Raw genomic sequence first — 25,251 nt, forward strand, 5'->3', positions numbered from 1 at the left:
ACAAAAAAGCAGATAGGACCAGATTGGTGAGGGTGCACCCACACAGAGAAGACACAAAGATGATATGTACAAGTATATACAGGTACAGTATCTTTACTGAATTTCAAACGCATTAGGTTTGTCGAATTCAGCCAGCCCTATTTTCCCGTGTCGAAGATTTTGTGTGTTTTTAATACTGGGTTGAACTTCCTACATCGTCTCCCCTACACTCCTCCCTCTTCCCTCTGCCCAGTCCTACATTTTGGAGCTTTAAATACCACACTACCCACTACACGCTTCATCCACATGATTGGTTAAATATATGTAAAGTGCTACAACTAGTTACTGAGAGAGAAATAAAATATAGAGAATATCAAATCAAATACGATGGAACAATTATATTTTTTTTTATGAACTCGCACTCCTCATTCTAACATGGACAACACACACTCACACGCACATAGGCCCAAAGTTAAACCATTCACCCAAAGGCCCCCATTTATCTGGCTGACCTAATGTTTTTGTATTGGCAGAGCAGAAGATGCTTGAATGTCTTTTTGAAGGTGGCGTTGCACAGGGCGTAGCAGGCGGGGTTGATGGTGCTGTTGATGTAGCACAGCCAGTACCCGATGGTCCACACGGTGTTGGGGATGCAGCTGGAGCAGAACGTGTTGATCAGCACCATGACGTTGTAAGGAGTCCAGGTGGCCACAAACGCCACGAGGATGGCCATGATTGTGCGAGTGACTTTCTTTTCTCGTGATGGAGCAGCTTTTTTTTTCTTATTTGGTGGCTGCTTTGTCATCTTTACAATCTTGCGCGCCACATGGTTCTGGCGCTCTGTGGCAGGGACGATCTCTACTGTGGCATTGGATGTAGGAGTGTAGAAGTCACCCTTAGGCGACTTTGTTTTAATCTTAATGCATGTCAGCTTGGAGCCCCCAGCTTTGGCATGTTGACGTGGCGCAGCCTGGGTGGGCGCAGCAGGGGAATTGGGTGCACAGGGCGTCACTTCCTCGTCCTTCTGATTGGAGACGGCTGCACTGCCGGAGGTGGAGTCGTTGGAGCTCTCTTTCTCCTCTGCAGGAGCACAGTTCTCACGGGCAGAATCGTCTCCCTCTACCTGCTCCGCCTCCGCTGTGCTAGAGGGGCCTTTGCCATTCTGCAGTTTACCATCGTCTGTGGTCTGACTCTGACAGTGGCCTGTGTCCTCCCCAGGAACGTTGTTATTGGTGGTTTTGGGCGCATTGTTTCTTCTTTGACCAGGTGACAGGGGCTCAGGGGTATTTGCTGATGTTTTGCGGTTGTCCTTTTTCACCCGACTTTTGCTGGCTCTGGAAATCTGCCAGTAAAGCTGAATCATTATAATGACAGGTAGGTAAAAGGCTGCGATGGCTGTGCCAAATGTGACAGCCGCGTTGGAGAAGAACTGGATGTAGCACTCCTTCTCAGGAACTGTTCGTCCTCCAACAATGAATTGCCAGAAGAGAATGGCTGGGGCCCAGAGGATAAAGGAGAGGACCCATGCTGCTGCGATCATCATGCCCGCCATCTTAGTGGTCCTTTTGACAGGGTAGCTCAGCGGTTTGGTGACACAAAAGTATCTATCAAAGCTTATAATGAGGAGGTTCATGACGGAGGCATTGCTGACCACATAGTCCAAGGCTAACCAGAGGTCACACACCACTGGTCCCAGAGGCCAGTATCCTATCACTATATAGACTGTATACAAGTTCATGGAGCACAGTCCGATGATGAGATCCGCACATGCAAGACTGAATAAAAAATAGTTGTTGACAGTCTGCAGGTTCCTGTTAACTTTGATGGAAAGCATAACCAAGATATTTCCAATTACTGTCACCAAACTGAGAGATCCGGCCACCAGCACGATGAACACCACCTCCACAGTCTTGTAGGGGCTCTCATTCTCCTCCACGACCTCAGTGTCATTGCCCTCTGAGGCGTTCCAGTAGGTAAAGTTGAGCACATCCATGGCATCTGGTCTTGTGATGCCACCTCCTGCTCAGTTAGATCCTGCACAAAGAGAAAAACAACAATAAACAATCACGTTGTAGAAGAAAAGAGACAGCAGAGCATGATATTTGATTAATGAAAACAAATATTATTATAAGATGGATATTTTGTAGACCTTTTACAGTTCAGATTTCATGTATTTGACCAGTGCACAGACTTTTTATTTGACTATTGCTCAGTTGGTGTAAAGGGGACTTGTTCACAGTGCAATGACTAAAATTCTACTTTTTGCACAAACGGCCAGAGTTTGATTCCGAACTGGAACATGTGATTTGTCTACATCTATTTATGTTTATTTTTCACTTTGTTATATCACTTTATTACACATTGTATTTTGTTTTTTTTGGGGTATTGATGGCATCGTGGACATGAGGGGCGTGGAATCCAAGCAAGGTAGTTAAAATAATGATTTTATTGAATACAGATTTTTGATATTGTTATTATTGCAGAAACAACAGCAAAAAACTGAAAAGGGAAAGGGCACAAACGTGTGCATGTCAATGGTATTTATTTTCCCAGGTGAGTCCATTGAGAACCGATTCTCATTGACAAAGACAAACCATACCAAGGTCATAAGGCACACTCATAATATAAAAGCACACACAAAAACTCATTCACACACACCGTTCATAGCATTCATATTCATGTGCACTGATATTAAGGTATTGCAAAAATCTTTGAAGGATGCAACTGCTGCAAACTAAATGACTTTTAGAGGTTTATGTAACTACTGGAGCACAGCAAACGGCTGGGTTTATGAATGTTTAACTGTGAGCTCCTGTACAACAACATCAAGTTTATGGAAGAATGTTTTGGATGCTGATCTTCAGGCTATGTCGCCGTAGTTCAAGATCAGGAGAACTGTAGTTTTGACCTAGAGTAGTTTGGTTGTATGTGAGTATTATTACGATATAAGAATCAAATTCTGCATTTGACGTTGTATTTGACGAGTAGAGAATTTATATGAGTTTTGAAAGAGTGAGGAGTCAAAGATAACATTATAACCACAGAGGGAGGATTCTATTGAAAAACACAGGTTTGGCTGGAGTTTATAAAATGGATGCTGAAGTAAATTGAAGTTGTGCTGAGGTTGGAGCAAGATGAACAGGGGACTGTGTCATCAGCAGAGGAAGAAGGAAAGTGCTATTGGTGGCTATTTGGCGACGAGGGGCATGAACAAAATATGTGACAGAAAAAATATGTATGTTTGACATTTTCAGATCATGTCTGTGAATAATTATGTATTCCTTAAAGGAAACGTTTTAATTATACAACAGCCGCTCCAAGTTCAATGGAAACATTAAAGGAATTACTGAAAATTGAAACCAACATTTTATCTTCAAAGGTTCAAGCACTTACAAATTCCTTTCATGCGACTCTTTAAATCCTTAAGTGACCCTACACTTCTCCTTTTTAACCCTAACTGGCTAAACAACACTTTGTAGAGGCTCGCTTTGATTTATACACTGCTTTGCCTTGGCCGTAGTCATTTTCAAGTGATGATCTGCTGAAATAAGATCTATTTCATGAATCTCTTCCAAACACTCGGCACTGTTATATAAATTGATATACAGTCAAAATTTGCATCTGTTTAGTCACGTAATTAAATTAACATGATCATATTTATTACTCATTAAAGGGAGGGTATTTTGATAATAATCTCAGACACATCTAAATCACTTTCACTTTGTAGGTTAGAAAATGCTAATCTTAACCAACATATTCAAATTCTGCCTTAGTTATTCTCCCTAAGCGCTCCATCCCTAACATCTGTCCTCAGGCGCCGAGTAACCAGTGAACATTGACTCAGCTAATGGTGCAGAAATCCCTAATCATTGAAGCTAAGCTGAGATAATCACTGTTCAAATGTCTAAGTTGACCAACAATCATTAATGGGAAACTATTGTGGCTGACTTGAGACCAGTGGAAAGTACAGTAGATTCGTAACTGGCAAGTGGAAACAGTTTGACAGGCCCTGGCCCGAATTATTCACCTTTTTTCCAGGGTGGTCCCGGAGGTCCCGTAGGTGCCGCCATGAATTGTGCCCACCCTTTCACTCTTGTTAGTGTACATAGGACCGGAGACAGACACAAAGCCATTTTCGGGCCGCCCAGAGAAACAGTGCAGTGTTGACTTGAGCATTGGTCATTTTACATCAATATTGTACAAACTTTTCCCCTCGTTCTCCACAAAGTGAACGGACTTTGCGCTCCACTGGAAGTGTCAATGCAAAAGTGCCGAGCCGTGGCAAAGATCTCTCTTCATGTATTTAGTTTTGACACAAAGACAGACACAGATTAAAGCTATTATTTGTATAATTGTTCAATTAAACTGTTGTTTTTTCTTACAGTGACAGCGGTGTACGCAGAGTGAATCCTTTTCGATTAACGCTCGACATTTGGATACATGTCTGGCTGGGGCACTGGTCCAATGTGTGTTATCCTCAGATGGGAGGGTTAATTGTGCATTAACCCGCTTGTATATCCTGGTGGATAGCATTGAGACCATAGTTGCTGAGCGGACGAGAACAAATGAGACTGGGAATGGCCTTGTATTACTTATGTATTCAAGGAGCTGACTCACAGGCAGAAAATTGCGTGTGCCCTTTGGGAACCAATGGGGCAAAATTCACTCTTTTCCCCAAACTTTGTCCTCACTTGATCCCATGTGTTCGCTCCTGGTTGAATCACGACTCCACTGAAAGTGTTTGTTCAGTACCTTTATTCATTTGCATTAAATTAATTACAAACACAGAATACTGGCTTGTTGCAAAGGGATTAGATTTTTATTGTTCTAAACCCACTGTGTTTCATATACTTTATAATTTAAAATATGCATATGAGTTTGTGAAAAAGAGCTACCTAACCCTCATTAAATGTCTACATACACAGCGAACTGAGAGCATAAAGCTAATCACTCACAGATTGTGTGAAAACACAGAGGAACTTCTTTGAAGACTATGAGATGGGCGAGGCTAAATATGCAGAATTACATGTAAAACAAACGAAACAGAACTCCAGGTAATGTCTATGGGGGAAATTACCATGACTTGTTTAGACTTTTCACTTTTTAAAATAATGAGGCTTTTGGACAAAAAAATAAAAGTGATGCAGCCACATGATGCTGCACTTAAAGCCATTTGACTCTGGAGTCCAGCTCACTTTTCCGCTCTTTGAGCATTGATCTGAGGCAAAGCCCAGGGCACTTGGCCCCTTGCTTTCAATGATTACACGCATTTCTTGACTGGCTTCTCCACAGCAGCGTGAGGGTTGAACCATCGTTTATTGCTGTTTGTGCCAAAGCCTGAACTGAATATAAACAGGCCTGGGCGGCAAAGCTTTAACTACACCTACCTACCTCTCTATATACTGTATATATATGTGTGTGTGTGAGTGCGTGTGCGTGTGTGTGTGCGTGTGCGTGCGCGTGCGCGTGCACGTGCGTGTGTGCGTGTGCATGTGCGTGTGTGTGTGTGTGTGTGTGTGTGTGTGTGTGTGTGTGTGTGTGTGTGTGCGTGTGCATGTGCATGTGCGTGTGTGTACTTATAGACCCACAAAGTGAGGACATCAACAAGTTGTAGACCAACAGAGTGAGGTCATTTTTGGGTGGTCCTCGAAGGACTGTCTGAGGGTCAAGATGTGGTTTTAGGGTTAGGGTTAGAATTGGGTTAAGAATCAGGTTAGGATAAAGGTTAGGGTTAGAGTCTTAGGCTTCAGGTTTAGAGTCTGAGTAATACATTATGTCTATGAGTGTCCTCACTAAGACAGAAGTACAAGATTGTGCGTGTGTGCGTGTATACGTGCGTGTGCGCATGCGTGTGTACATTATTCTCATTGAAGGCATTAAACTATGAATGAATACATGGGATTATGTATTGGGTGAAATTTTATGCGTTGTTGCTTTAAGTCTCTGGCGTTCAACCGCTTTTACACTTTGTCAAAAATTATTTCATATGGAAATAGGTTGAATGAGTCTTAAATTCAGCTAAAATATGCTGCATGAGCAGGAAATGAGATTTGACCTGATTTCCATCAAATGAAATATGCTTACAACAAATGTACTATATATAAAGTAAGTATATTCTCTGCCATGCGAAGAGACCTCTCATGAAGAATATATATGTAGAAAAAACAGGGTTTATTCACATTATTGGTTCCTACGCTTTCACTACACCCTTTACATCCTTCTTAACATTTTGATTGTATTTTCAATTTACCACTAATTATAATCAGCTATAACAAAAATGTCACATTAAACGTCCTCTTTTGTACTGCCCCTCCCCCAACTCTCCATCTGTCGGAGCCCAGTCAGATAAGCCTTTGATATTCTTCCTATTCTCACTGTAGCAGTCTTCTCCTCATTCACACGCGAGAAATATAGGGCTTTGTAGTACGCTTCTCCCGAGCACTTTTTGGCTGCAATATGCAACACGGTACCTTTTTTCACATGTAGCATTCCCATTGCACATGGTCCGCAGTTGTTGTTGTCGGCGCTCCCACAGATGTGCACGCTAGAATACAGAGAATGGCGATGAGAGCAATGTGGACAAATCATGCCTTTTGGTGGGATTTATGCAATTATTCAGAGTTGCCAAGGCAAATACTGGAGGAAAACAGCAGCTAAAAGACGAGCCATGAAGAGAAGGCTACATACAGATGCTATGCTAACATCAGCTAAAGTTGTGCTAACAGCGGCTGAAAGCTATCATTGGCAAAATCACCCTTTTCAACAGGGGTATGATGTGAAATATTAAATCTTGTATGACCTGCCTGTCCTGGGCAGTGGGGACGCTCACCTGGACCAGGCACTGGGCCGGGTAATGACTGGGAGACTTTCACTCCTGCTATGACATCCTCTGTTGGGTTGTGTATGCTCGCCAGTTGCTGGATGAGAAGCAAAGCGGTTCACTGAACGTCTCAAGAGAGAAGCTAGAACGACATATGAGAATGGTACACTCAGACTCAGCCAGAGAAACATCACTAGGATCGCCAGGTTATGTTCCTCGCCCAGCGGCGCCCGCTACCCCATTCGACTTAGCATGTCCAAGACTAAGCGTAGTCAGAGAAGTGATTAGGCGAGCTAGGTCGGCCTCAGCCCCGGGTCCCAATGGGCTACCATACAAAATGTACAAGAACTGTCCCCAGGTCGTGAGGATTTTTTGGAAGCTCATGAGGGGTAGCATGGAAGAATGGGGTGATTCCATCAGAGTGGCAGCGGGCGATTGGTGTCTTTATACCAAAGGAGCAAGATTCCGTGGACATTAGTCAGTTTAGGAACATTGCCCTCTTGAACGTTGAAGGGAAAGTGTTTTTCTCAGTTCTGGCCAAAAGGATGGCAGGCTTCCTTACATTGGACAACTACATAGACACAAGTTGCCAGAAAGCAGGGCTCCCAGGCTTTCCAGGTTGCATAGAGCATGCAACAATGATCTGGGAGCAAATCCAGCGAGCGAAAAGGGAGTAGGCAGACTGGCATGTAGTATGGCTTGACATGGCTAACGCTTATGGGTCTGTGCCACATAAGTTGATCGAGTTCGCCCTAGACTTCTTTCACATCCCCAAAGAGGTCTCAAGCATGATAAAGAAGTACTTTGATGCTTTTAAACTATGCTGCACACTGCTGGGTTCCGGGGCAAGACACTTTTTTGGTCTAAAGCCACAAGGGAGCAAAGGAAGACTATGGTGGCCGAAGAAGTCACGCAAGCAGAGCATGACCAGCTGTACATCAAGGCAGTGTCACAAGGCAACCAAGGGGCATGGTCAAAATGGGACGCTGTCGCAAGCAGGAGCATCAGCTGGGCAGACATTTGGCATCTCCCACAGGCCCGCCTAAGCTTCCTACTGAGGGCAACGTACGACACGCTTCCATGCCCTCGGAACCTTGCCCTTTGGTTCGCATCAGAGAACAAGTGCCCTCTGTGTGGAAGCGGTAGTGCAGGCCTTCGGCACATTTTGTCAGGGTGCAAAGTGGCACTTTCCCAAGGTCGCTACAGGTGGAGACACAACCAAGTCCTGCGTAAACTGGCGGAGTTGCTGGAGACCTGTAGAGTAGCTGCAAACAACACCAGGAGGATTCAGACACCATACCTTCAGTTCGTGAAACCAGGTCAAGGGCACCAGGGACAAGCAGAAGGCATGTTCTCACGCCAGGACAGGACTGGGAGATGACCGTGGATCTCGGCAAACAGCTGGTCTTCCCGTCGGAAATCACACAGACAACACTCAGGCCCGACACAGTGCTTTGGTCGAGGCAGCAGAAAAAGGCCTTCATCATAGAGCTAACTGCACGGAGCTTGCAGCAGAATGCAGAGGCTGCGTGGGCGGCTGCTATCTACCCTGTAGAGGTAGACAGCAAGGGCTTTGTGGGGAAATCCATGCTGCGCTTGCTCAGAGATGTCGGGATCGCAGGAGCAAAGCTGAGGAGGGCCATTAAGGAGTTGGCGGAAGAGGCAAGCTTCTGGTTGTGGGTGCGTAGGAAGGAGGAGATCTGGGGGACAACACCAAAGTAGGGTTAGCTGCAGGGGGTGGCGGGGAGACGTCCCTATTCAGCCACTGCCCCCCCACCGGGAGATGTACTGGCTAGGGGGCGAAACATCAGTGAACGGTGGTACCAGCTGACGATCCTGCAGCTGACCTGAAAAGGCACCGTAGGAGGTGCATCAACCGAAAGGATGGAGCAGGAATAACATCACCTGTATACTCATTAGTCCTGAGTGTCACCACTGTCATCTCTCTGCTTTGTCCATCCATGCGGGGCCTGGTCGCGGGGGCAGCTGTCTCAGCAAAGATGCCCAGACTTCCCGATCCACGCACACCTCCCCTAGCTGCTCTGGAGGGAACCCGAGGCGACACCAGGGCAGCTCGGAGACATAGGGCCCGATCTTGTGTCTCAAAACGCAGACGATAGCGTGACATTTTGCGCTTAGTAGGAGCGCACTTTGTGATCTTGCCACTCCAGACTTAGCGCATTTAAGTGGGTGGAGACACACATTTTCCTCCAACCAGATCGACTCCGCGTCCAGGAGAGTGGTTGTGTGGGGTGAACATGTGCTTTTGTTTTGCTTCGCGTTCGCGGGCCGATCCGCGCCACAGCGGACACTGTAGCTCTTTTTCTCTTGAGACGTGAACATCGTTTAGCTCACGATGGGGTAAATAAAGTTTTTAGTTTGACCTGTAAGAGCCTAAGGCTTAAGAAAGAATGCAAGACAGCGCAATGTAAACGAGGAAGTGAATGTCAGCCGTGTTTCCATCAGTGCAGTCACCACCTCATGTGACGCCCCCTCACAGGTGGCGGAGGCGAATGGCACATATAGCTCCGCCACTCGGAAAATAATTCGCCAAGAGCCTGTGCCCCTCTGTGCGCCGCCACAAGATCTGGCCCATAGTCCCACCAGCGTGTCCTGGGCCTTCCACGAGGCCATGACCCAATAGGACATGCTTGGAACACCTCCCGCGGGAGGCGACCAGGAGGCATCCAAAATAGATGCCCTAGCCACCTCAGCTGGCTCCTTTCGACGTGAAGGAGCAGCGACTCTACTCCGAGCTCCTTCCGGGTAACTGAGCTCCTCACCCGATCTCGAAGGGTGCGCCCAGCCACCCTGCGAAGGAAACTTATTTCGGCCACTTGTATTCGCCATCTTGTCCTTTCGGTCTTTACCAAAATCTCATGACCATAGGTGAGGGTGGGAACATAGATCAATCGGTAAATCGAGAGCTTTGCCCCGCGGCTCAGCTCCCTCTTCACCACAACAGTCCGATACAGTGACAGCGCATCTCTCTGCTATATTTGATTATAAATTCATACAGCTTATAAATGCCTTTTATTACTGATTTGTTGGTTGATTTGTCCAGCTATTCCCAATGCGCTTTCACCTTTGACCAATGTAATCTGAACAACAACAACAAACAAAGCACCGAGGGCTACATTTTTGCGTGTAACTAATCAGCTTGAGTTGTCTACATTAAATTGCCATTCTATGGACAAAATATGTTTATGATAAGGCATATTACAAAAGCTCCACATAAACAAATGCAGAAAATACTTGGCCTGTAGCTGACTGTACCTGATTGTTATACCCTATTGGAGTATCCCCTTTGAGAATGGCTAGTGCATTTCCTTTACCATTTTGCCTCCGGGACTCCCCTGCTGTCCCTGCTTCCCCATACTATGCATGGCAATGAGCTGGCCTCTAGACGAGCGCTGGCTCATTACCGATTTCACATGAAGCCCGTGCATGGATGCACTCTCCACCAATCCTCTTCATTTATGCAGGCTTGGTAATCGCCTCACGCAGGTGGAGGAGAGCCCCACAGTGCTGCTTGGGCCTGCTCTCACAAGCTTTGTTCAATTAAACCCTGCTCTTACAGGGCCACAGAGGATAAAGAGCTATTTTACTGTATATCAGATTTGTCATAGCATTCTGCTTTCTTGGTACAGTGTTTAGACCCATCAGTCTAAATTATCTAGAGCATCACAATACATTTTGAATCTGTACTTTGCCACCCCACAACAATGTGAAAATGAACTTGAGCCCTTGTCAGTTTTGAAAGTTCGCCAATTTCCATGTGGATTCCCTACACTGAGTCTTTCACCATTCAAAAGATAGAATATCTAGTTTTCAATCTTGAATTGCTACAATTACAGTTTTCATCTTTACAATAATGTGAAACCCTTCACCATCACAACCATTACCATACTCTCACAACCATTAAAAAACACGTATAATGTAGGCTTATCATTTAACCATGATTAGCAAGGTACTGACTTAGTCAAGTGACTGTCAGTGTGACCAATGCAATGCATTAGTCCGTCCACGAGGGCCTAGTTTAGTGTACCACTGCATTTTCATTTGATGGTGTGGTCCAGATCAGGAGCCATTTTGTGAAGTTGCCTCTCGCGCTGCTCCAAGCTACAGCAATCTATACAGCAGTCTGTACAAATCACCTTTGAGCATTGTGTATCAAAATAATGACACACTTGCTAACGCTGCTTCCTGGAGAGACTATATTCAGCCACAACAATCTGGACCTGAACGCCAAGACTTTCAGGTCCAGGTTGAGATGATAGTGGACTTCAGGAAAGTTGCTGACCTACCGTTTCCCCTCGCCCTGACAGACTCTCCAACTCCCATCTCTTTCTGCTTCCTGGACACCACCATCATCCAGGACCTCAAATAGGAGCCAACCATCAACTCCCTCATCAAGACGGCCCAGCAGAGGATGTTCATCCTGCGGCTGCTAAGGAAACTTCAGCTACACAGTCATCATTGAGTCCATCCTCACCTCCTCCATCACCGTGTGGAACCGCGGCACCACAGCTCAAGACACGCATCGACTGCCGCGCGTTAAAGTTTTTATAGATACTATTTATCTCTATCTCAAGTTTTATGTTTCATGTTGCACGTTTGCGCCAAAGTAAATTCCTTCTTTGTGATCCTGTTCACTGACAATGGCAATAAAATCCATTCTGATTTTGATTATAGTAATGCTTTACAACCACTGCCATCACTGGTGTCTAATGGTGTAAAATGCGTGAGTGAGTATAATTCTTAACACCTGTACAATATTTTCTGCCCTGCTCAATGAAATTCTTGCTTGGCAAAACCAGACTCCTTGTTTTATAGTTACTCGGTGCAAAATAGAAAGAGAACCGGAGTCTGGCTGCACGAGTGCAGTTGGATCCATATCCTAGCATACTTAAAATAGACATATGCTGCTCTACAAGGAGCAGAATCAGTGCGCCTCGGTTGTGATTAACTGATTAGAGAAAATTGAACAAAGACTTTCCAATTGAACTTCTTAGGTTTAAATGAGTTTAAGGAATCCAGTTAACTCGGACAAGACCAAACCTTTTACTTGACCGTCTCTAATCTAAACATATTGAGTGATCCCACCATATACTGGCTTAAATCAAAGAACACAGTCTCATTGTCATATACATTTTGTTTGAATCCTGTGCATAAGGTTTGAACTAAATATATACGTTGTACAATGTATATTGAAAAAACGAGCGAGAAATGATTAGGATACAGGAGTCCAGAGAGAGATGTCTGCAGGGCGATTAATACCATAATTTAGTTCCTTCAGCTAGTGAATGTCATATTTTGTAGAATGAGGGGTGCATAAGAGGCACACATTCCAGAACATAATAGTGCTCTTTTGCTTCCTGCTGTGAATAATCAAACCTATCTGAGCTCTTCGCTGTGCCAGCATCACTGTCGCCCTTTGACTGTCCTGTGCGTCCTGCTTGTGATGTATCACATTGGCACTGTCCCTCCACACAAAGCTGTGGGGCTCATTAAGATAGAGACAGATAGCAAAAATGAAAAGAAGGTGTGGAAGGCAGAGGCACTGAGATAAAGCATGTGGTGCCTGGATTTGTTCCACTTCATTGTTTCTAGATTTCAGTGCCCAACCCCCCTGCAGGATTCCTTCGGAGATTTGAAGTTTAGCGATAAAAAGCAGCAGAATTATGGTGCCCTTGGACAAGCAGTTCTATTTACAGCACCTATTATATTTTCACTTTGGATAAAAGCTTTTATATTCGCCACCCGCACACATGCAATGCTCCATTAACTACAAGAAATCATTGACTACAATTGAAACCCTTCAAATGACTTACAGTGGGGTACAAAAGTATTTGGCTGAAATCCAATAGGAAGTCTAGGGGAACTGACCAAATACTTTTTTGCCCCACTGTACATGTATAAACTAAAAAATACTATAAATTCACAAATGCATTCAGAATGAAGTGTACTTGAGTACTTATATCTTCACAAGTACTAAAGGTATTAATATACCAGAATATTGGACCTCATCCAAAAACAATCCTTAAAATCAGTACTTAAAGGGGCTAGATGCAAGTTAGCCATTTTATACTCACTACTGCCACCTCAGGTCATACGTGTAACTGCACCTACTATATTAAGCTTGTGCATCACGGCACTTCGGACCCGACTTAACACCTTTTTGAGTGACAGTGCAGGATTTTAGAGGCAGTTGTGGTGAACAGGTCTGAGCTCATTCTACACATTAGGACATTGTTGGAACATGTAGGGGACGGAAAATACATAATATTGACATTTTTAAACACCCTATAGTCCCTTTAAGAAGGCACTGTCAGAAAATAATAAAGAGAACCCCTAAATAAAAAACACTCAAGTAGGCGTCGATCCTGTGGGTGCTGCGGGGCTCAAGCACCCACCCAAATCTTTGTGAAACCAGGTGAATTTGCCCTCATTACAAAATGATTCCATAGATTTAACATGTAAACCATGAAAGCGTTTTCCTTCTCTTCTCACATGTGAGCGCTTACACTAAATAGGTGCAGCGGCAAGACCATTCCCGCAGGTGCCCACTGTTGCCCACTTGCCTTTACTTCACCCGCCTTGCCTCCAGTGTCTGCGCACACTCGTGTATGAATGGGTGACTGGTTCCTTGATGTAAAGCGCTTTCAGTGCCTAAAGTAGGTAGAAAGGCGCTATATAAATGTGACCATTTGTTTTTTGACCATTTAAAATTCTCCGCCTGTGTGGCTAAAAAAGGGGACCGTCCGACTTTCAGACACAAGCGAGATCCAGGCCGACGTTCGCCCATATCACCAAGCAGTGTGCATTTAATCCTATTTATAAGCCGCGGCAATAAATACAAATCGATAAAGTTGATCAGTAGTACATTAGTGCTTTACTTGCCATTTATTATAATGGCATTTCGATTAATCAAAACAGTGCACCTTTCCTATCAATAGATGAGATTAAATATGTACAAAAAGAAGAATTTGGGGTTCCATCATGAGCATGATCATGTATAGTTTTTTTGTGCCCTGACTGTTCTTAGGATTTGTTCTTCCAGAGGAATGTTTTCAGCAAATAACTCATTTTGTGAATGTCAAAAATCTCCCTAAGAAGGCATTAAGAACAGATTTGTGTGTAAGAATATGTCATGAATTTGCACATAAGACAGGCCATAACCTTTACAGAGCCTCATTTTGCTTCAACACTTAAGTCTGAAAAAGTCAATGAAAAGTGGCCATGAGTGAGCGGCATTGATCTGCTATTAAAGGCTGATTGGGTTCAAAACAAAACAAACGTTCTAATACTGTGTGTGCTGTTACTAAGGCCCTTTGTAGACAGGTTACTGTTATTTGACTACTTAGTAAGTCTAAGACTATTTGGTCTAAGTAAAATACGTTTAATAGTGTATAGTATATATAAAAGTGTGTTTTCCATTTTAATTTAGAATAAATGCATTTTACGATGGTTCCCTGCTTCTGCTGCGTTTGAGTGCAATGAATGATAACAGCCTGCAAATTTCAGAATCTCTTCTATATTTCTTTGCCTTATCATCAATTATACATGTTGTGTAATTTGCAATCTGCCCTCTTCTTATTTGCATCGCCTCAAGAGTCTGTCCCGCCTGGAATAAGCATCCATAATTCTTAGTCTTTAGAAAAATAATGTTTGCAAAGTTAAAACTCTAAATACTGATTATTGGAGTTAATTTAATGAAATAAAAGACTGCACAAAAATAGCTGCTGGGTAGATGGAGAACCATAAGGAGCCTTCTGCTCCTGAATGCATCAAGCATCTTAATCATACCATATGGATTGTATTTTCAAATCATTTTGTAGGCTTTCACTCTCATCTCATGTTTCATTTATTTGACCTTTATTCAACCAGGAAAGTCCCACTGAGATTTAAGAATCAGGGGAGTCCTGGCCCCAGAGGCGAACCTATTGTACATGTTTTAGTTGTAGTGGAAACTGGAGCATCCGCAGACACGGGGAAAACACAAAAACTCCACACAGAAAGGCTCCACCTGATTGAACCCAGGGCCTTTTTGCTGCGAGGTGAGAACGCTAACCACTGTGCTGCACATGTTCTTATCCCTGAACGTAACCGCACCGCTGAAGACAATCCTGGCACCTTCAGATTTCTTTTCTTTTACCAGTGACACTGTCTCCAAACTAGGGCTGCACAAGAAATTGCCAAGTTATATTGATCACATATGGCAAATACAAGATAGTTATCATATTAGTTTAAATCAATGTCTGAGATTTTAGAACACACAGTGAATCTCAAAATTACTGAGTTCTTTTAGCATTTATCAGAAGACATTTCCGTCAGTTCAGTCAATCCTATAACGCTTAAAGTAGAGCTAAGTAACTTGTTTACCTTAATAAATCCTTTTCATGGTCCCTCTGGGGGTAATACAAGTGTTAATGGGATGATTGGGGGGGGGGTCTTTCATAAAACCACAATTCCAACTTTCCCTGCTCCGACCCAGAGGCGCAATACACACTAATAGAATCACGAACAAGAAGAAGCTAACAGGCTAATGGGCAAAGCTAATGTGATGTGTAATATCGCTCTCTCCCTTTGTGTTTTCTGTCAGTGCAGTATTTATGACAATTAATGAGTAAAAACAACAAACACAACATGCTACAACACCTGCAGTGGCGCTTATTTACCAGAACTTTCTTCGAGTTTAAACACAATGAAATTAAAATGAATAAATGATCATTGCATAAAATTTAATGCAGCATACGGTATTGCAACGGTTTTCTAGTAAATATTGTTATACTCATATTAAATGTCAGATTTCTTTTTCTCATATTGGGCAGCACTCCTCCAAACCTTTCACAAACATCATAGTCCAAGGAGTTTATGTCTGGCCTCATCTGCCAGCCGGCTTATCATCATTGCAAATAGGAAGCCCATTCTTGATGCAGTCCCCCACCTCCACCTTGAACTCCTCTGTCACACCTGCACTGCATCTCTCTATTGTCTCTCATATCATACGCCAGACAAATAAATCTATCCACTGTCCATCCACTGTGTCATCAAGGCTAAGTGTGTCCTTTGTGTAATAAAGTCGCTGTATCTCAATTACTTGTGCGTCTGACTGACAGCTTCATAATATTATGACTGGATTTTTACGCTCAAAAACCTTCGGCACTAAAATTCTGCTAAGTGGTGTTTTTCCTTATATCTGGAATTACAACAGCGCCGAGCACCCCGGCACAACTCGCCTAAAGCTGTCATATTGCTCGGACAACGCATTCATTAGTGGACCTGACAGATGACAGATAGTTTGTCGAGCATGCAAAGAAATGCTGCCAGAGGAAATGTTCTGTCAGCTCTAATTCTGTTAATTGGAGAATTTTGATGCGATTCACCCCAAAGGCGAACATTATGAAAAGGCCAGTCTTTGACCCACTTCTTACCAGGGAGGGTATCCTTCACTGACCTTTTCTTTAAAGTGGCAATTGCATATTTAAAACATGAGTATGAGGAGCGCCCCTTGGCAGTTAATCTTCTGTACAGCTATTTGATTATGTAATATGCTAACATCTAGACTCTCAATGCTTTACTCCCATTATTTTGATATGTTTAATACATTGTAACATGCCGCCTGATCCGTCAGCTAATGTCCATATATATAGGAAAATAGGGGTTAGAATTATGGAAAAACATTCTATATCAGATTTAAAAAAAATATTTTTTATCGACCTTTTGCAAAAGCCCCGCTCCCTGGAGTAGACTACTGCTAACACTGTCAGCGCAATATTCTCTAGATGGAAGCAAAATGGGTTGCAATGTGCAGTGGAGGAATACATTAAAAATATGCAACGAAGAGGACACTGCAACTATTGAGGCTAAAACACAGGCCTCATGTGAAATTGAAAAAAAAAAAATCCCTGGAGCTGCCTTAAATGCGAGGGTAAGTTCTCTTCTTATGTTAGTCTGGTATTGAACAAATATGAGCGTTATTGTTATGTTAGTTAAACCCACTGCTACAGACTACAGTCTCCCCAGCATCTTATTCCGCAAGGTATCATTTTAGTCATAATTCTCCAGATCTTGACACTTTTGGCAAACAACAAGATGGACGCTTAATGAGTCTTACCATGGCTTAAAAAAAGCAGGTTTGCTCATAATACTGTTTTTTCCAGGAGAAACAGGTGTGCCATTACTTTCTGTGGAAGAATGTCTGGTATAGCAACAGTTGCTATGAGGTATGAATGGACACTGACCGGTTTGGGGCGGGATTTCCTGAAAGGTCAATTAACTTCTGCTGTTTCTGAAAGATCAATCTGACCAATAGAAGAAGTAGGTGAGGAAATGTGTTGGAGCTTAAGTTTAATTAAACAAAGAAGTGAATCACAATATGACGAGCTCTTCATCATCGTCATGATTGGATTTTTATTGTCGTATCATCCAGCAGTGGCAGTGGCTGGCTGGATATTTCCAATGCATTGATGAATACAGAAATGTGGATTTTCTTATGTGCCACACACTATACCCACCTTATTCCCCCCAGGACATCTTTATAAATGTTAAGGGGGATGATTGTTTAGAAAACTATGTGAAATGTTTAAATAAACCCCTGGACTATGTGAAACGTGCAACTTCCGGCATGAGCGACCCCAGGAATAAGGTGGATAGCCTGTTGTAAAATAACAGTCTATCAAAGGACTTTACGTTTTTGGATTGCTGATCTTAAGCTCTATCCTCAACACCAAATCACTGTGACGTTGCAATGATTTCAGGACTGAATGCAAACTCACATTTAAGTTAAGATGTAATTTTATTAGTGAAGTAGTTGCTTGCATCACACTTCACAAGCCTTTAAGAATATATAATTACAATATGTGATATTAAAATCATTATCAGTGAATATGTGCTTCAGAGACCTTATAATCACTAAAGCACTTTCCTTTGTATGAAATGTGCTTTTTTAATGAATTTTCTTGGATTGATTGTCTGATTAATTAATTTTTTGATGGCTGAGGGATCACCAGGCAGAAACAATTACATTACACCGGTTTTGGCTCCCCATGTGTTTCAGGATCGATTTCAAAGTTCTTTTAATGGTTTTTAAATGTCTTAATGGTCTTGGTCCTTCTTATCTTTCAGAACTGCTTTTACCTTACGAACCTTCACGGCCCCTTCGCTCCTCCGGCAGGGGTCTCCTAGTTATTCCTAAAGTCAACAAAAAGACTCTCTCCAATATTACGGCCCTCGCCTCTGGAACGACCTGAGGAGGAGCTCAGGGCTGCAGAGAACGTTCATATTTTTAAGAGCAGGCTCGAGACCCACCTTTTTAGCTTAGCTTTTAACTGACTAATCTATTTATAATTAGCTATTAGCTAATCTACTTATAATTACCTTTTAACTGACTAATCTATTTATAATCCTAATATATAGAATATATATATGGGAGGTTGTGCCAGGCATATTGTTTTAAATGTTGTAATCTGTAAAGCGATTTGTGATACCTTTCGGTATGAAAAGCGCTTTATAAATAAAGTTTGAATGATTGATTGAAAGTCCAGTAGCAGCATTTTGTTCACAGTAAACCCTCTTGTTGTAAGCAGCTATATCCATTCACACTGCTCACACTGCTCAGAGTTCTTAGATTGTCTTGTAGGCACATCTCAACAAGTGTAAGTCACAAATTAGCTTTGGTCTTCACAGTAAAAATCTAGTACGGCCTGGTTTATAGTGAAATGAAAAGAGAAAAGGTGGATATTTCATTGTTGTGCTTAGGGCTGTCACGATAATTACTATATCGACTTATCATTCAATAAATAAACGATATTTTTGGGCTTGATATTTATTGTCTGTACATTTATTAGCATTTCCCCCCTATTTTTCCTTTGTAAAACTTCGATTTTTTACTGAAGTTACTTTAGCGCTACTGTAGCACTTGCTACTTTCAGTGAGCAGTGACAATATCCGTCCCTCCTGTCCCTCCCTGTGTCTTGGTCCTTATGTGCTACACGTCACTCATCGGATTAATAATCAGGCAACAACATGCAACACACAAAGTATTTTGGACATCCTATAGGCCTACTTTTACCGCTAACTAGTACCAGTTCATTCAAATTGACCATTGTGGATGAAGTAGATAAAGTCACATTTAAAAATAGACATGACAAGTTGTGGAAGTTGCTGCTTTTAGAGGTTTGATGAACAACAGAAGACAACAATGAGATGTTGACCTTTTTCAAGAGCAGTATTTCTCTTGTTTGAACCCATAAACTGGCAAATGTTCTGTCACAGCGTTTTGTCATCTTCAGATTAGTTTTATTATTTTGTTGTTGCTGTTTCCGGATAACAACAGATAGATGTAATTTGCTACAGGTGGGAAGTGCCTTTTTGCTATAATCTAGTATGGTGTATCTGTCCTGTTTTGATCAGTGAAATATTGTTTGCTCACTACACAGTCCCTGAATAATTAAAATCATATTGTGCCAGACCAGATGAGAGATTAAGCTGCAAGTAAATCCCTGAGATACTGAGCTGTTCTGTCTTAAATGTCATCAGAGACAATAGCTGATGGTCAGTGACTCAGTAATTATTACTATACCTGCTCTACAGTGTTTAGACTAAGCCTCCTTTAAAGTGCAAATTATCAAACTTACAACAATCTTACTCATCAATTAATAATTTCTGTGGAACGCAGGAACAACAAGCTATTTAACGCTCAATTAAACAGCAATTCTTCTTGGATGTGAAATAAAACTTTTTAATGAAGACATTAAAGTAATTGTGTGGAAACAATTAGAGCAAAAGCCATCAATATAGCAGAGTTGAACCAGTCGTTCTTATGCTTAGCTTTCCATTACTTGTCATTGCCACCATACCATGCCGTTGTGAACTCTAAGTTAAACCTTTTGATTTGGTATGTTTTACAATTTCCTTTCTGATAAAAATCTCCAGGTTGGGAGGAGCAAAAAATCGATCTTGCTTTTTGCTTCTGATAATCTAGTGTAAGTGCTGTTTGTACAACCAGTATCATTGGATTTTTACAAACCAATGTATTGTGTTAGTTTCCCAATAGTTGTGTGGATCACATTTTATGACGATTACAAAACCCACCATTTGATATCCACTGGGTTAAATCCACGGCCTGATATTCACTGTAGTTTCTGTTTCAGAATGAGCAAAGTGTCAGAAATAACAGCGAAGAGCCAGATGATTTCAGTACTTCAGCATGTCTCTAACTCTGTCATGATCTATACAACAAGCAATTTTAGTGTGTCCGTTGTAATGACTCCTTCAACGCTACAATGAATGCAGAGAGGGCATTTATCTATTTTTAGATCTCTAACCTTCACAATTTCTATAGCCATTTTACCTATTCAATCCAAATGTCAACCTGAAATATTGCTCCTCATTTCTACTCAAAGACTGCCCTCAAAGACGTTCACAATACAAGAATACCACAAGTTATAGAGCAAATATTGCATTATTGGTGAACATACCTGTTGTTGGACAATTTTTACTTATGAAAATTGTATTTTATAAATTACAAATTCTTAATCATGGTGTTTAGTTTGCCTAATAAACAAAACAAAACTATCTATAAGCAAGAACTAGGCCTCTGTTAAAAAAACAAAACAAAAAACACATTTTGGTTTTCATATACCTCAGGGAACTGGACGGATTCAGCAATCAGTCAGATCAGTTGTAATATCTCCTCCTGGACGCATAAAGCATCATCTTATAAGATATTGCTAATGATAAAGAAACCACAGAAATTATATGAATGCCATGAAATAGACAAAACATCACCATACTTTAGTATTGCGCCTGGCTTCCCTATTCATTTGTATGGGGATAGACTGCATAATTTAAATGGGTCAGGGATTTGTAAGAACAGGCTCAGATAGCTAAAGGCATTTCTATTAGGGGGGAAAAAATCAATGGTTTAGTGGAGCTCTATGGGGACATGGGACAGAGGGTTCAAAACTGGGATGTCTAGTCATGAGACAAACAGCACATTCTCATTGACAGCAAACGTGATCGATATATGAAAACAAGAAATAAACACTAGTAAAGTCACTAAAACCATCAGGTGTAATTTAAAACTGTGTTGTGCATGTTGAATTGAGTTTATTACACACTCCTCATCAACAAAGAGCATACCATAGTATCATATAACTCTGTTTAAAAGTTTAGAGTGGATTTGAGCTTAAACTCTGGGGGAGACCCTGGCGTATGTCTATAGTTAAAAACTTTTCCTATAGCCCTTAGCATTAAAAGCATAAAAAATTGCAATTGCAAATTATGAACAATCCAGGTGTTTTCAGCTGTTGTCAAACACATCGACCACATTTAGATGAGGTCAAAGCCTAGTTAGAAATGTGAATGAATGTACACACCTTTTGGAGATTTTGCTGGGCTCCCTATTCATTTGTATGGGATAGAACGTTCAATTTAAGTCTAGTCCGGGCATGTGCACATTTGTTGGAACAGGTTCAGATAGCTAAAGATATTTCTGTGATTTCTATGCTTCAACCCCCCTCCTGCTCCAAAAGGATATTTGGATCAGTGGCTGTCATGTAACAAAGACTGGTTTTACTGGTTCTTTCGGAAAAATGCGACAGAGTCGAATCTTAAGCCCAGTTGGACTAGACTTTACATATAAACGTAGTGTTTGCTTTCCTTCTCTTTCAGCTTTACAATGTCTACAACCTCTCTTTAGAGTGAAAAGGTTCTACCAAAGAAAATAAATTGAGAGGTTTAATGGTCCTTAACAAAGCTTTTTATGCCATGTTTGTTTAGTTTAAGCTGTCTGATTGGTTTGTTTATTCTTTCTCTGTGTGATTCCTTGAGCCTCCCCTGCCGTGCACTACTAAATGAAGTGTGAACTACGAAACCCAAAATACAAGGAGGGGGTTGGGATTAGTCTCCATGGAAACCATCTCTCAAAAAAAATAAAAAAAGAATGACTGATTCAGTTTGTCCTAAATTAGGCCTACATTATCACACATCTGATGAGTGTGATTGTGTCTTGAATTGGACTTTGTTGGACTGGTAAATGGGCGATTGTATTCACATGTACCACCGCATGGAGTGAATGAAAGATTCCCTATTCTGTGCGAAATGCTTTAGGCAATACGTTACCAAATATGAATAATGTTTCAAAGGCCTCAAACCTTTTTTTTTCCCCCTTGTAGTTGAGCTAAAACCCATAGGGGGTCTATTACCAGAATGTGTAAAGCACTTAAAAAAGACAGTGGATCAGCAGCTGTGCCATAAATGCATGTTTTTACAGCATTGTCTTATTTACGACACATCAGATTTGAGGCCCTAACTCTATCACTATAATAGCACGTGCCTTGATAAATGACCCCATAGAGTATTTTATTGCTACCTAAAAGTTGTTGCTGGGATAATAAACTTGCTTTACAGTCTGAAAGTTGTAGAACGTGCATACAAATTAGCTGGTCCCTGCACTCACACTCGTCCGTTCGAACTGTGGACATTTTCAGAAAGCCCCAAAACCAGAGTACGTGTTGCTGATTTGCTGAGTGTAACTGGAACGGCACGGCTGTAGTAAACAAACACACACAAATACAATTATATTTAACTTGTGCCACTGCTACTGTTCAGCACACAGACTGTTTGATGGGTATGTGGGATATGTTACAATAAATCACTTGATGTTACACTTCAAAAGTGCAGTCACAGTCAAGTTTGATAGTGTTGCTAAAAGGTCATTTGTGCATTTCTTAAATGGCAAACTAAGCTGTCTGTGGCCAGCACTGAGGCATTTTAAAATAGACAGTGCTTGCGGTGTAACAGACTGGAGGCGAACAAAATCAGAGGTCAGTTCTGTGCACGGTCAAAGCAAATTTACCATTATATGCATATGTCTATAGATCTACATTGACTTTGATGTGGGTATTGAACCATTTACATGAATTAAATGTGAGGTATTTTCATTTGAAATATCCAACAGAATAATCCACAAGTGTTAAAGCAGTACTAAGTAACGTGTTTACCATAATAAATCCTTTTCGTAGTCCATCTGGGAGTAATACAAGTGTTTATGGGATGATTGGAGGGTCTTTCATCTCCCCCTGGTGTCTCTGGTCAGAGGGCGGGCTAACGTCACTTTAAACAGTATTTACAGCCAAGTTTGAGTGAAAAAAATAATTTCCATTGTATAAATTGGATGTACAATATCCCTCTCTCCCTTCGCCTTTCCTGTCAGCGTAGTATTTACTCTCCAAGACAATTAATAAGTTAAAAATTCGTAACTTGCTACGACACCTGCAGTTGCGCTTTTGGCCTCTATGGGGCAAGAGTCACTTAGTACTGCTTTAACCTTAATAATTTAGATATGTGTCAAGTTCCACTAACTCAATATTTATCCGATATCCTGGTATGGTCTTTACATGCACTCTTACATTAGGCCTTCCCCTTCCTCTTTTTTCTTACAGCCTGTCTCCCACTCAGCTGTGTCCATCTCCTAATCAGATTATGTTTGAGGTTGTTGGTCTAATCAGTGTAATAAAGGGTCTCAGAGAGCATTGCAGCCCATTACAGTCATTAGTGGCGCAGCTGAAAGAGGGGCTTTGTGAAATGTGCCTGATCAGTGTACCTCAGGGGCAGCAGCGAATCCATCTCTCAGGTGAGCGCATCGATCTGTTTACTCCCTCATGAGCTGCGGGGACTTCAGAGTTAGGAGTTAAAGGCTAGTGAGGTCTTATTCTAAAGGGCTGTTGAGTAAAGTCTTCACTTCGGCTCCACTGGGAAGAATTAGCACTTTTTGCGGCTTAGGAGCTGACACCATTGTCCTCGTGTACTTTGAGAAGCAGGACATGGACTATTGTTGATGCCATTATTTTTAAAAAATGTCAGTGAAATAAATCCAGTATGTCTGATCATCTTATTTATTTCTATACATATGTTTTTTTGTGTGTATTTTGCATGATAAAATAAAATGTGCATCTTTAAATCTTGCTGAATACTTTTGTACCAGTAATTGTTTGCCAGTTTGTTTTCCTCAACAAGGGCATCTGAATCTACATGATATTTTGGTGACATCCTCGTGTTTTGTCTTTTGTCAGATGTATTGTTCACAGTGTTCCTCGTGGCAGAGTCCTGAGTGGTTTTAATCAGCTGGCCTCATGCTGTCGCTCTTCCACAGCACACTGGGTGTGATAAAGCACTGCTAAGCTCCGTGTGCCTGTGATGGCAGGAAGTGGCATCAGCAGCAGGCGAGTGTCCAGCTGGAGAGGCGCCGCTGGACTCCAGAGGCTGGATCAGGGCTACACTGAGCGCTCTGCCTTTATGTGACTAAAGAAGAGTGCTAGCATGGCCATTCTGATTAATAATCCAAGATTCCCAGCTGTTTGGTAGGCTGCAGACTTTCATTTTTTGGTGATGCTGTGTATTACAAACACAACTTGATGCTACATTTCAAAAGTGTGGTTATGGCCAGCTATTACGTTTGTCATTTGAGCATTTCGTAAAAACCAAACTAAGCTGTCCGTGGCGAGACAATTATTGTTAACTCTACCAAAGAGGTTGCAGTGCAGAGGCTCTGAAGTCAGAGGTCACACTTCTGCAAAGGGTCAATGCACACTGTTAACAAAGGGCCGTTCATTTGCTCTTCAAAAACTTTTCTTACTTAAACTCTTATTCAATTATTTCTGTTGGGAAAAGCACAGCTGTTCTTGAGACAATTTTTGTGTAATAATTGGCCTTCTTAAGTTTCTTTCTTCTCGCTCACATTCTGTCTGATGTTGATCCAAATCACTAGGCTTTACTTTAGGCTGTGGCCAATCACAAAGCTATGCAGAAAATAATGCAATGGCGTGACAGATTACAGCTCATACTAGATTATCTTATAAATATTAAAGAATTTCAGCTCGTCAGTTTTATTATATATATATATATATATATATATATATATATATATATATATATATATATATATATATATATATATATATATATATATATATATATATATATATATATGACAAGTGACCGTTCTTCCATTTTCACATGCAAGTGTCTAAAATAAAAATAAAAATCTGAAATTTAAAATCATTAAATTGAAGCATTTATTACAACATTGACTGCATACCTTTTCAGGTTGTTCACTCAAGCAACACTTGCCAAAGCAGGGTCCGGGGCTGTCGGACTCCCAGGGGGGCCTCAAATGGAGTGCAGGGAACCCCCAAAGCTTGTCTAGAGTACTTTGTAATTGTATTTGTACATTTATTTTTGTATTTCATTATATTTTAACCTGTAAAACATCACACATTATTTTATTTTCTCGCTCAAATATATAATCTCCAGACTAATGGATGCCATGAAGCCGTTAAAACCTATGTGCGTTGAAGGTTTTGGTCATGGGACAACTTCATTTGATTATTGAAGCTGTAAAATTAACCATGTAAATATAAGCCTTAATTACTTAGAGAATGAGG

General features: G+C 41.6%; 1 protein-coding gene across 4 annotated transcripts in view; it reads right to left on the minus strand.

The window, feature by feature from the left end:
• Positions 1 to 221: 221 nt before the first annotated feature.
• The window catches only part of chrm2a (cholinergic receptor, muscarinic 2a), a 66,831-nt gene continuing 41,801 nt past the window's right edge, over positions 222 to 25,251 (minus strand). For all 4 annotated transcript variants that reach the window (XM_079582287.1, XM_079582285.1, XM_079582284.1 and 1 more), the window contains one exon: positions 222 to 2,013. In XM_079582287.1, coding sequence (XP_079438413.1) covers positions 479 to 1,972 — 1,494 coding nt within the window. In that variant the 5' untranslated portion in view covers positions 1,973 to 2,013 and the 3' untranslated portion in view covers positions 222 to 478. The remainder of the gene's footprint in view (positions 2,014 to 25,251) is intronic.

The sequence above is a fragment of the Gobius niger genome, assembly GCF_951799975.1.
Source record: "Gobius niger genome assembly, chromosome: 2".
Classification (NCBI taxonomy): Eukaryota; Metazoa; Chordata; class Actinopteri; order Gobiiformes; family Gobiidae; genus Gobius; species Gobius niger.